At 37.9% G+C, this 13,275-nt stretch overlaps 1 protein-coding gene and 1 pseudogene across 2 annotated transcripts in view; both read left to right on the top strand.

The window, feature by feature from the left end:
* HACE1 (HECT domain and ankyrin repeat containing E3 ubiquitin protein ligase 1) overlaps positions 1–13,275 on the top strand; it is a 103,942-nt gene that overhangs the window by 50,987 nt on the left and 39,680 nt on the right. For both annotated transcript variants that reach the window (XM_029944102.1, XM_029944103.1), the window contains 3 exons: positions 3,828–4,162; positions 4,645–4,713; positions 4,960–5,047. In XM_029944102.1, the coding sequence (XP_029799962.1) occupies positions 3,828–4,162; positions 4,645–4,713; positions 4,960–5,047 (492 nt within the window). The remainder of the gene's footprint in view (positions 1–3,827; positions 4,163–4,644; positions 4,714–4,959; positions 5,048–13,275) is intronic.
* LOC115296383 lies at positions 236–2,565 on the top strand (annotated as a pseudogene).

The following is a 13,275-nucleotide window of genomic DNA, read 5'->3' as shown; positions in this document are numbered from 1 at the left end:
GCTTTTTCTGATATGTCATTTGCAACTATCTTTTCCCATTCTGTTGGTTGCCTATTAGTTTTCTTTGCAGTGCAGAAGCTTTTTATCTTGATGAGGTCCCAAGAGCTCAGTTTTGCTTTCATTTCCCTTGCCTTTGGGGATGTGTCAAATAGGAAATTTTAATTCTTTTTTCTGTGGCTGCTACCACAGTTAGAAATTAAAGTTATTTTCACAGTACTTTTCTTGCTGTTGAGGCATGAACTTTGTGAATAGCTCTTCAAAGGAACAACTCTCTAGGTAAAACTATCTTGAGGTTGGGATTTAGTTTTAATACATGTGTGAATGAAGAAAGAAAAGATAAGAGGAGAAAAGTAAAGAAAGGTCTAAGATGACTTACTATTTCTTTTTTCCCCCTCATTCTATTTTAATTTTTGTTGTGTTCCTTTATTGAAATGCTTTCTAAACTATCATTTTTACACAAATCTGGGTTTAAAAAATTATTTCTGGATTATTTAAAACTTGCTTTGGGATGCCTGGATGGCTCGGTCAGTTAAGCCTCCATCTTCAGCTCAGGTCATAATCTCACTTTCAGGGGTTCGAGCCCCGGGTCGGGCTCTGTGCTGACAGCTCAGAGCCTGGAGCCTGCTTCCAATTCTATGTCTCCCTTGCTGTCTGCCCCCCCCCGCCCCATGCTCTGTCTCTCTCTGTATCAAAAATAAAACATTAAAAAAATTTTTTTCGAAACTTGCCTTTAATTTTTGCACATTGTCTGTGTTTAACAATAGGATTGCTGGGGTGCCTTAGTGGCTTAGTTGATAAACATCCAACTCATGATCTCAGCTCATGTTCTGAGCTCAGGGTTGTGAGTTTGAACCCCTCTTTGGGCGCCATGCTGGGTGGGGAGCCTCCATTAAAAAAAAAAAGAAGAAGAGGAGGAAGAAAAGAAAAAATTAGGATTGTTGCTGGTTCAGCCTCAGTGCTGTCATCTGTGTGAGCAGCAGGTATCATTTCTTGCCTTAGGCTTCATCCCTATCCAGTGTGCTTTTTTTTAGGCTTCAGCCCTTCTCATTTAGAGGCCAATTATTCCTTTTGCCTTTTGTTTCAAGAAGTTTTATATTACCACCTGTTCTTTCTATTTTGGAAGTTCATTTTGTGATGTAAAGCTAAAAGTTTTGCTGACATAAAATGTTTTTTTCCATCCTTTACGGCAGGTGTAATGCTTTGTTCACGAGGAGAATTAAGACATTTTGGGGGCAGGTATCATGTCAGTGTTTATGGCAGCTGGTGCCTCTTGCCCTTACTTTGAAGCAGCTCAGGGATCCTGAATCTTGCAGCTGCTATGCCTAGCCATGGAAAAACCCTCTTTGTGGGAGAGGTGATTATTTCAACCTCAGAGAGTATAATCAGTTTCTCACTTTGCCTACCTGTTTATGTAGTATGTACTAACTTAATGTTTGTGGAATGAAGGGACTAGGTTTTTGTTGGTGATAGGGCTTTTTGCTTTATTTTGTTTTTTGTTTTTTGGTTTAATGTTTAATTGAAGACTTGGGGCTGATTTAATTATTTGCTTATTTAAAAATAGTAATACTATTTTAAAATAGTAAGTCAAATATTCTCAAAAAGAGTGTTCTGCAAACCTGAAGAAAAGCTGAACATACAGCAGAGGAACTTGTTAGAAAATAATGATAAAGAATTTCCTGGAAGAACACATTATTTAGACATTTCCTAAACTTCCAAATATAGTTGTGTAATCTTTTTCCATAAAGTAACATAACATTTCTTTTGGTGGAAATATTGTAAGTCTTGAAATGTTGTTGGTCTCTCTGAAGCGCATGGTCTAGTTTGTAGCATCCTGTGATCCTATAAGAAACAAAAGATTAACTCATATTCATTTGCAGAAAGACAGTTTATCATTCTCAACAGTAATATGTAAACTGGGATAGCTTTTCCGCATCCTCCCATCGCCCAGCTTCTTCGCCACTGCCCCAGTGCAGCTCTTTCCCGCACCGCACTCAGGGCTCCCAGCTGCGGCCAAGCTAGTGCTGCCATCGTCTCTCTCTATCCACCGTTAGGATTATCTACCCAGACCTCCTCAGTCATGATGAGATGTTCTCTGACATCTACAAGATCCAGGAGATCACAGACGGGTTGTGCCTGGAGGTGGAGGGGAACGTGGTCGGTAGGACTGAGGGTAACATTGGTGGCTCATCCATTGGTGGAAATGCCTCCACTGAGGGTCCTGTGTGTGAAGGTGCCAAAAGCACAGTAATTGCTGGTGATGATGTTGTCATGGACCATCACTTGCAGGAAACCAGCTTCAGAAAAGAAGCCTACAAAAAGTACATCAAAGATTACAATAAAGCCAATCCATGGCTAACTTGAAGAACAGAGGACAGAGAGAGCAAAACCTTTTATAACAGGGCCTGCAGAATGAATCAGGCATATACTTGCTAATTTCAAAAATGACCGGTTCTTTATTGGTGAAAACATGAATCTAGATGGCAGGTTGCTCTGCTAGACTACCGCGAGGGTGGTGTGACCTTATACGTGCCCTTTAGTGATGGGTTAGAAATGGAAACATGTTAATGAGTTTGGCTGTTACTTTGGATGTATCCCGTCTTGTCATAATTGGAGGCTCCTCATCCACACAGCAGCAGGGCGTAGACCAGTGGGACTGATGTCATCCTGAGCTCTTCAGTGATTGTAACCTTGGCTTATTTGGAGTGGAGGCACTGTTTTTAAGAAAAAAAAAATGTAGTTTGTCTGAAAATAAAATGCATTTTATTTTAAAAAGCTTTAACAGTACAGTATTAGAAACTAGACATGATGTTGTATATTAGATCCCTGGTAGCATGTGTTTTGAGAGTAGTTGGGAATTTATATTTTTGCTTGTTAAAATTACTACTTATTAGGGATGATGTATATATTTCATCTTCTTGAGTACTTAGTCCTGTTGCAGTGTTTGTAATTACATAATATTTTAAAACGAAAATTTCATTTGCTGTTAATTTACCAAAGACCTTTTGTTCTTAAATTGAATATTTTGAATAGTGTAGAAAAAGAAACCATTTACTCCCTCCCTTTTTCTTTTTCAAGCTGTTAGTCTTTACTTGGAATTAAGGATTTGCTAGTCTGTTTTGATAGTTAACTAGTCATTAGAGATGGATTTTGTGTCTATGTGTGTGAAAGTGTATGCCAGTATGTGCCTATATATAAATATCATATCAAATTTTTAAATTTCATACCATAAATTTTCAAAATTCTATGAATTACATGTAAAGAAAAGAGCACAATAAAGTTTTTTTTAAAGTTTATTTCTTTTAGTAATTTCTACACTCAGCGTGGGGCTTGTACTCACAACCCTGAGATCAAGAGTCACATGTTCCACCAGCTAAGCCAGACAGGCACCCCAGAACCAAGCTGTTTTTTAGGCTTTTTAGGACTTCTTTTTTTTTAATTTAAAAAAGACTTGCAGTTGAAAATTGTTAACACATGAATGTAGTAAAGGTTGGGGGACTGTATATGTAAAAGTAATATATGCTATTAGATCTAAATATTTGAAAATTTTTAGAAGAGGAAAAATTGCTTATACATTTTTGTTAGATTTTACGTTTACCTTTTTATTCCAAGGAATACATAAATGCAAATTAAATTTTTGCTACAAATGAAGAAATTATTATGTGACATTAATATGTTTTGTTACTTACCTTTAGGCATTGCTATCACATTAACTTAGGAAAATAAGAGTATCTACAGTAAATTTTCTATTTTGTAATATTTGGTTGTGTGAGTTTTTTATCCTGGAGTTGAAGAATGATGTTTAAAAAACCCTTCTGTTTTTTTCCTAGCCTCTTGAATTGCTTTGGCATTCATTAGATGAATGGCTAGTTTTAATAGCTACAGAATTGATGAAAAACAAGAAGGATTCAAGGGATATTACTTCTATTTTGCTGAAACAAAAAGGCCAAGATCAGGATGGTACTACAATTCCTCCATTTGAACCTCCAGGATCTGGGAGCTATGAAAATCTGTCCACTGGCCCAGAGGAATCTAAACCAGATGCTCTTGGAGGGAAACAGGAAGCCAGTGGAGACTGTCAGGATGTTATTTCTATGACAGCTAACCGGCTAAGTGCTGTCATTCAAGCTTTTTACATGTGCTGTTCTTGTCAGATGCCCCCAGGGTAAGAAGGTTTCTGCTTATTATTTCCTTTTCTGATGAAGGAAAGCTATGAATTTCTTTTATAATTTGAGTAACAAACAATAATTTGTTGATTTTAGGTTGTTTTGATCTTGTTTTAGGACTCTCATTGTACTAATCTAGAATTGGTGTAAAATATTTTAGTTTTAAGCATTATATAAGTGATTAACTTGTAGAATAGTGAATGTCACTTTGTGCGGGATTACTTAATTTTATATTCAAAATGTATAGAGCAGAGATATTTAAAACTTCAAGGTTTTTAAAAAGTCACTGTTCATATCATCTGTTAATGAAAAGTTCTATATATTTTTTCATTTTATAAATTGACTAGGCATGCCTGGTTTTCCAAACACAGATCCTTTTTCTTCTTCTGCTAGAAGCCAGTCCAATTCTATACATAGTTACCAGATTTGCTGTATCATCAATTTCTGTCCTTATGTTCTGATTTTTTTTAATCCCTCACAGAATGACTTCACCCCGTTTCATTGAATTTGTCTGCAAACATGATGAGGTTTTAAAGTGCTTTGTTAATAGGTAAGTCTTCCTTGGGTTCATAGATTGCCCTTGTAGACCTTTTTTTCTATGTTTACAGTATTTTATCTCAACAGAAATAATATTTTTTTCTGTTACTATTTAAAAAATGCTCAATGATAAGTAAAAGTATAGTAGGTGTGGATTAATATTTTTCTTTTGTTTCAGTATCTGTATATCTGAATTTGCATTTCACTTAATGCTATTCATCCTACTTGTCCATTTAAACAAATTATATTTTTCTCTTAGAAATCCCAAAATTATATTTGACCACTTTCACTTCCTCCTTGAATGTCCTGAGTTGATGTCAAGATTCATGCATATCATAAAAGCACAGGTAGAGATTTCTCTTAATCTTGTTGGTCTAATAAAAATTAGTTTTTTAATTTGAATACTTTTTAGTGAAGTAATTATTATACTTGAGACCTCTTGCCAGAAGAGGAGAGAAATTACCTTATTCTCACTTTAGTGTATGGATTTACATTAATATGTTAAATTAGTATGAGAGGCATTTTTTTTTTATCTTCAGGAAGTGTGTGCTGAGTGTCCACTATGTGCAAAAGCTTGTGCAAAGACAACAGAACACATTGCCATATTTCCTGAAATTAGTTTCATGGAGTATTAGTCCTGTAAGGCTGATTGTCCTTGAGAAAAGGATTTTATCCCCAAATATGTTTGGAAAATATAATATGCCCTGTTGGAGATTATAAAGCATATCAGCAGCTTGTTAAAGGCTTTGAGAAACCCTGTGGTAAAAATAGTGATTAGCTTTCTTAATCCTACAAATTTATTTGACCTGAGATCCTTTCCCTCACCAAGGTTCATTCCACATATCTCATGGTTCATGAAACATGCTAGGGAAAAATTTGTGTTGCTACTTACTAGCTATATAATTTTGGACACATTTCCAACATCCTTGAGCCTTGGTTTCTTCATCTATAAAATTGAGATACACCAACCTCAAAAACTATTGTGAAGAATAAATTTTAAATAACTGGTATATATATTCAATAAATGGCAATTATGTACAAAGTAGACATTTTAACTATATTTGTTCTTCCAATTCATGAGCAGCCCCTGATAACTTTTCATTCAGGAGAATGGTATGATCCTGGAAAAATTTTATGAAATAATTTGTCAGAAGTGTAGGACAGACTGAAAGCTGTGGTTTGGTTAATAGTCATAATGTAGATATTATAGGTGTTTTAAATGTATTTAGGGGGCGCCTGGGTGGCTCAGTTGGTTAAGCCTCCGGCTTCGGCTCAGGTCAGATCTCACGTTTGTGGGTTCGGGCCCCGCGTCGGGCTCTGTGCTGACAGTCAGCTCAGAGCTTGGAGCCTGCTTCAGATTCTGTGTCTCCTTCTCTCTCTGCCCCTCCCCCTCTCATGCTCTGTCTCTCTCTGTATCAAAAATAAATAAAACAAAAAAAAATGTATTTAGGGACACTGACCCTTTCAGAAATTAAAGCTAAAAACTGATTCTTATAAAAGTATATACATGTATATAAGTATCCTTTTGACATCTGTTAAAAATGATAATGTAGAAGAGAAGATAGTAATAATAACATTTCTTGAATGCTAACTTTAGGTCAGTTATATATTTGCTTTAGTTGGGTTATTTTCATAGCAGTCATGTGAGATGTGCACTCTTGCACTAAAGAGATTATGTAACTTGTTGAAGTCATTCAGCTACCAAGCTACCAACTAGGATTTAAGGGTCTCTCTGGTTTTTAAATTCATTTTCTTAATCTAAACTATGTGACTCCATTCTAGGGCAAATGAAATTATAGGTGTAAGAAGCTTTTAGTTTTTGAAAGAGGTGGTTTGCTATTCTTAATATCATGTCTGCTTTTCACATTTGTTTTCCTCTTCCCTTCCTGAACCGTTTAGTCAAAGGCATCTGCATTAAGTGGTCCACTTTTTTTTTTTACCCACAAGAAGAGGTTTATTGCCTGACCAGAGTCAGGAAGGTGTTCACATGTTAATGGTGGCTTAGTGTGTGGTTTTGGAGTATGGGTGTGGAAAGGAGGTTGTCTGTATAGAAGAGGGGCTCAGCATGGAGTATGTGGGTTGGAAGAGCATAGGGAGAATGTCCAATGTGGAGGCTGGTGACAGTTGCTCAGAGTAGACTGACAGAGCCTGAGTAGGGTAGAAGGGGGCATCCATGCAGTAAAGTGTCCATGTGAGTGAAAGGAGATTGGGTATATATAGGGTGGGACAGTTCATCAACCAAGTAACTATACTTTGTACGGGAACCTGGCTCTCAGCGTTGGACAGACTGAGTTACAAAATGGAGAATACAATGACCCATATGCTGTTGGATTGGAATTGGAGATATCAGTGTGAACCATAATTTGGCTACTATTGATAGTGGTGCTATAAATATCAGAGTGTATGGGTCCTTTTGAATCAGTATTTTTGTATCCTTTGGGTAAATACCTAGTAGTACAATTGCCAACTCATACGGTAGCTGTATTTTGAACTTTTTGAGGAACCTCCATACTATTTTCCAAAGTGGCTGTACCAGTTTGTTTTCCCACCAGCAGTGTAGGAAGGTTCCACTTTCTCTGCATCCTCACCTTCACCTATTGTTTCCTATATTGTTAATTTTAGCCATTCTGACAGGTGTGAAGGGATATCTCATTGTAGTTTTGATTTGTATCATGTCATCTGTAAATAGTGAAAGTTTGACTTCTTCCTTGCCAATTTGGATGCCTTTTATTTCTTTTTGTTGTTTGATTACTAAATAACAGAGGTGACAGTGGACATCCCTTTTTCCTAATCTTAAGGGAAAAGCTCTCAGTTTATCCCCATCAAGGATGGTATTAGTTGTCAATCTTTTGTGTATGGCTTCTATGATGTTGACATATTTTCCCTCTATCTCTACTTCATTGAGACTTTTTTTTCAAGAATGGGTGCTGTAATTTGTCAAATGCTTTTTCTACATCTATTGAGAATACCATATGGATCTTATCCTTTATTTTATTAATGTGGTGTTCATGTTGATTGATTTGGGAATATTGAACCACCCTTACAGCCCAGGAATAAATCCCACTTGGTCATGGTGAATAATTTTTTTAATGCACTGTTGAATTTGATTTGCTAGTATGTTGAGGATTTTTGCATCCACATTCATCAGGGATATTGGCCTGTAGTTTTTCTTTTTAGTAGGATCTTTGGTTTTGGAATCAGGGTAATGTTGGCCTTATAGAATGAGTATGGAATGAAGGTTTTCTTTCCATTTCTATTTTTTGGAACAGTTTGGGAAGAATAGGTATTAACTCTTTAACTTTTTGGTAGAATTCCCCTGGGAAGCCATTTGTCCCTGCACTTTTGTTTGTTGGGAGATTTTTGATTACTGATTCAATTTTTTTTGCTGGTTATGGGTCTGTCTGTTCCAGTTTTGGTACTTTATATGTTTCTAGGAAATTATCCATTTCTTCCAGGTTGCTCAATTACTTGGCATATAATTTTTCATAACACTCTCATAATTGTTTGTATTTCTGTGGTGTTGGTTGTGATCTCTCCTTTCGTTTGTGATTTAATCTATTTGGGTCCTTTCCCTTTTCTTTTTTATAATACTGTCTAGGAGTTTATTAATTTCATTAATTCTTTCAAACAACCACCTCATAGTTTAATTGATCTGTGTTTTGTTGTTGTTGTTTGTATATCAGTTATTTCTGCTCTAATCTTTATTATTTTCCTTCTTCTGTTGGTTTTAGGCTATATTTGCTATTCCTTTTCTAAGGTTACGTTGTGTATTTGAGACTTTATTTGCTTCTTGAGTGAGACCTGTATTGCTGTATTCCTCCCTCTTATGCCACTTTTGCTGCACCCCAAAGGTTTTGGAATGTTGTATTTTCATTTGCTTCCACGTATTTAAAAAATTTTTAATTTCCTGTTTTCCTATTCATTCTTTAGTAGGATCTTCTCCATCCCCTCACTTTAAATCTGAAGGTGTCTTTAGATCTAAAATGAGTCTTTTGTAGGCAGCATATATATGGTTTTTTTTTTAATCCATTCTGATACCCTGTGTCGTTTGATTCGAGCATTTAGTCTCTTTACATTCAGAGTTATCATTGATAGATATGAATTTAGTGCCATTGTATTACCTGTAAAGTCCATGTTTCTGGAGATTTTCTCTGTTCCTTTCTAGTCTTTGTTGCTTTTGGTCTTTCCTATTCAAAGAGTCCCATTTAATATTTTTTGCCGGGCTTGTTTAGTGGTTGTGAACTCATTTTAGTATTTGTTTGTCTGGAAAGTTCTTTATTTCTCCCTCTATTCTAAATGACAGCCTTGTTGGATAAAGTATTCTTGGCTTCATGTTTCCCAATCAGCACATTGAATATATCATGCCACTCCTTTTTAACCTGACAAGTTTATGTGGAGAGATCTGCTACCTACTAACCTTATTTGTCTTCCTTCCCTTGTCGGTTGGTTAGGGATTTCCTTTCCCTTGCTTCTTTCAGGATTCTTTCCTTATCTCTGTATTTTGCAAATTTTGCTAGGATACGTCTTGGTGTTGGCCTGCTTTTGTTTATTTTAATGGGTGTTCTCTGTGCCTCCTGGATTTGCATATCTGTTTCCTTCCCCAGTTTAGGGAAGCTTTCAGCTATAATTGCCTAAGTTACTCCCTGCTCCTTTTCCCCTCTCTTCTTCTGAGAGTCCTATGATATGAATGTTATTATGCTTTATGGAGTCTCTGAGTACCCTAAGTCTATATTCATGATCCAATATTTTTCTTTCCCTCTTCTTTTCAGCTCCATTATTTTCTACAGTTTTATTTTCTGTATCATATGTTCCTATGCTTCATCCATTCTTGTGGTCATTATAAGTCCATTAGTTTTGCATCTCAGTTACAGCATTTTTTAATTTCATCCTGACTAGCTTTTAGATTTTCTAACTCTGTGGTAAGGATCTCTGGTTTCTTCTTTGCTTTTGTCAAGCCCAGCTATATCTTTATGATGGTTGTTTTAAAATCTGGTTCAGGCATATTACTTATATTGTTTTTGATTAGCTCCCTGGCCATGACCTTTTTTTGTTCTTTTGGGATGAATTCCTTCCTCTTGGCATTTTGTCTAGGACTCTATCTTCTGTGTATTAGGAAAAACTGTTTTGTTTCCTGCTCTTGAGAGTAATGGCTATATTAAGAAGAGGTCATATACTGTCCAGAGCCTGACGCTTCAGGAAGTATTTATGGTGTATGCTGTGTGCCCTCTGCTGTTGTATTTTGACTCCTCTTTCCCTGAGGTCGGTACTTTGCAGAATTTCTCCCTGCCTGCAGTGGGGAGTGTTTGGACCTTGTCCACTGTGTGATGAGTTTTATGTAGATGTGTTTTGATCTGCATTATAGAAGGGGCTAAATGCTGTTTCCCCTAGAACTGAAGCTTTGCAAGCACTCTATGGTCAGTAGACTTGGTGGGTGTGAGAGGTTTGTGTTGGTCTTCTGGGGGAGTGAGCTGCTGTTGCTCTGATTCTCAGGAACATTTGCCTTAGTAAAAAAGCACCTGCAGGGCGCCGGGGTGGCTCAGTCAGTTGAGCACTGACTCTTGATTTTGGCTTAGATCATGATCTTACAGTTTGTGGGATTGAGCCCTGCATCTGACTCTGTGCTGGCAGCATGGAGTCTGCTTGAGATTTTCTGTGTCCTTCCCCTACATGTGTGCTCTCTCTTGAGGGCGCTCTCTCTCTCAAAATAAATAAATAAGACAGAGTGCAGGAGGCACAGAGTTTGGTGCAAGCAGCTCAAGCCTCCACTCTGGGTTCTGTGCTGTTCACTGAAAATGGCTGGTCATTGAAATTTGATGGGTGGGGGTAAGCATAAGGTCAGCTGGCTCTCTCCTCCACCAGTGGGGGAGTTTGCACCTGCTGCTGTTCAGGAAGCCCTCATGGAAGAGTGAACAGTCTCCTCATTTGTCGTAGGTTCCCTCAGATCCCTGCCTTCACCCTGTCTGTGTCCAAGCCATCTGCTCACCCGGCAGCCCTGTGCTCCTGTGTTTTATCTCAGGTGTGCCAACTGGATTTCAAAACTCCAAATTTTAGGGACCCAGTGTGGCAAGGATCTGCTCTGATCCTTTGGGGCAGGGTCTTGCTACACTGTGGCTGGTGCCGTTTTGTCCCAGAAGGGCAGTTGCCAATACCCCAGGGGCTTGGAGTTTATGGTAAGGTGCAGCAAAAAGCCAGGGTCCAAGTTAGTGGCCCTCAGCAGGCATCTCTGCTCCTATGCTAATAGAACAGGGTAGCTCAGTGTTGCCCGCTGGCTCATTTGTCCCTGGAGAGGCAGTGCATTCCAAAATGCATTCCAAGAAGGGGAACTGTTTTCTCCCAGTGCCACCCTGGGGATCCTCAGACTATACTCTGCTCCCACACTGAGGGCCTCTGCCCTACTTTCCACAGGAGCACCTTGGTACCCACCAGGCTTCATCCACTGAGAGTGGGGACTTCTAAAACCTCAGACTTTGAACTCTGCTGCTTATAAAGACTTGTGATTATCAGCTCCTCTTGTTTTCCCTGTTAGTGGTTTTGGGGAAGTGCCTTTTCTTGTGCAGTGCCCTGCACGTGTGCTCTATTTCTCTCTTCTCTCCCTGATTGGGGCTCCTTCCCCTCTGCAGCACTGGGGATTGTTTTCTCCCCCAAATCACATCTCCATGCCTCCTACCTTCCATGATGTGGCCTCTTTTCTCCCTCTAGTCGTGCAGTTTGTTCTCTTAGGCCTTAGACTGTTTCCTTCATGTTCAGAATGATTTGATATTTATCTAGCTGTGTCCCAGGAACGAGGCAAGCATTAGGTCATCTTACTACTCTGTCATCTTGACTCCCTTTATTTTTTTAAAGTTACTTATTTAAGTAATCTCTATACCTAACTTGGGGCTCAAACTCATAACCCTCAGATCAAGAGTCACATGTTCCTCCCACTGAACTAGCCAGATGCCTTTATACATTTACTTTGAAAAAAGAATCTGCTCTTTCTTACTGAAAAAGAGATATTAAAAGGCAGAATTTGGGGTGTCTGGGTGGCTCAGTCAGTTAAGTATCTAACTCTTGATTTTGGCTCAAGTCATGATCTCACAGTTTGTGAGTTTGATCCCCCCATCATGCTCTGCACTGACAGCGTGGAGCCTGCTTGGAATTCTCTCTCTGCCCCTTCCCCATGCACACACCTGCTCTCTTGCTTGCTCTCTCTCAAAATAAATAGACATTTTAAAAAATAAAATAAAAAAATAAAAGGCAGAAGTTAATCTTTCACTGGTTATCTTCATGACAACAGTATTTTTACTAAGAATTAATAAAAAGGGATTTTGAGGCTAATGGAGCAAATTATAAACCGAATCTGAATCCAAAGGGCAGGATTTCTAGATGTTATGGTCAAAGCAGCTTTGCAGTTTGAATTTTTCTAATGGTGCCATCACGTACTCAGGCACACTATTGCCCACGCAGCAGCAGACACGAAGATTGTCTGTATATGAGGTTGTGATGATTTCTCTGAAGTTTATATCAAGTTGTTACATTGTAGCTCTCATTGCTTTGGGAAAAAGTGATTCCAAGTCAGAAGGGTGGGAGAAAAATTGGACATGTTAGTGTGGAGAGTTGTAGCCAAATACTGGAAGAAAATAGAAGAATTCATGATCGATTTCAGTTTACAGGTGAAAAACAAAACCTCAAGGACAATTAAAAGCACTAAAATCTGTTATTGGGAAAGGTGTAATACTGAAACATAATTTGTTCTTTCTATAGTCATGCCCATTTCTATCAGAGATTAGGAAAATAAGGGTTAAGTGTTTGTAAAATAAGTTCAGTCTCTAAACTGGGCCTGATTATTTACATAAGTGTAGCGTGAATAGTGATTGACCATCACTGACCATATAGACTCTTCTAATTCAGCTTTGCTGAATTTTTCAGGTTCCTGGGCCTGCCAGGAAGTGATCTTACTTACCTGGTAAGGCTGCTGGGAACCCTATGAGTAAGGCACCAAACTGATTTTCTCTAGGGGCCTTATTGGTTCCCTAAAGTCAAAGTCAACCTTATGTTTTTAAATCTGTCTGGTCATATCTGAATATATGCATTTCTTTGTCAACTATGGCATTCCATTCAAAGCCTTGGTAATGTAACCAGTGTTTCTAGTTGTGTCCTGGTACAAGGAGAACAGATTTGTAACTGAACATATGCAAATAACTGTAGTGCTGTGAAAATATACTCATTGAGAGTTTCTGAATTCTGGAGGGATCAGATGGGGGAAAAAGTGATTGTTTCACCTTTGTTCACAAAGGTATATATTTTACCAAATGACTGCAAGTCATAGGTAGCTTAAGAGAAAAGTTTCCTTCAGTTTGGAAAGTGAAAGATGAAAGAACCAGCAATGTTACAAAAAAAACTCATAAAAATTATAATCATTTTCTTCAGTTCATTCAGTCTTAGTGATTCTTGGTCTTGATCTTTTAGCAGTTTTATGAATTTAGTTTTTCCTTGGAGTTCTGTCAGTTCTTACCCAGTTCAGTGGTATGATCTGAAAGTTATCAGAAACCTGGGCTAGTCAGATTCCTTTCCAGGAATCTCCTTGAAGATGAAG

Source organism: Suricata suricatta, chromosome 7 (assembly GCF_006229205.1).
Source record: "Suricata suricatta isolate VVHF042 chromosome 7, meerkat_22Aug2017_6uvM2_HiC, whole genome shotgun sequence".
In the NCBI taxonomy this organism is placed as follows: domain Eukaryota; kingdom Metazoa; phylum Chordata; class Mammalia; order Carnivora; family Herpestidae; genus Suricata; species Suricata suricatta.
The sequence above is the reverse complement of the archived record's forward strand: the minus strand, read 5'-3'. Positions and strand labels throughout refer to the sequence as shown.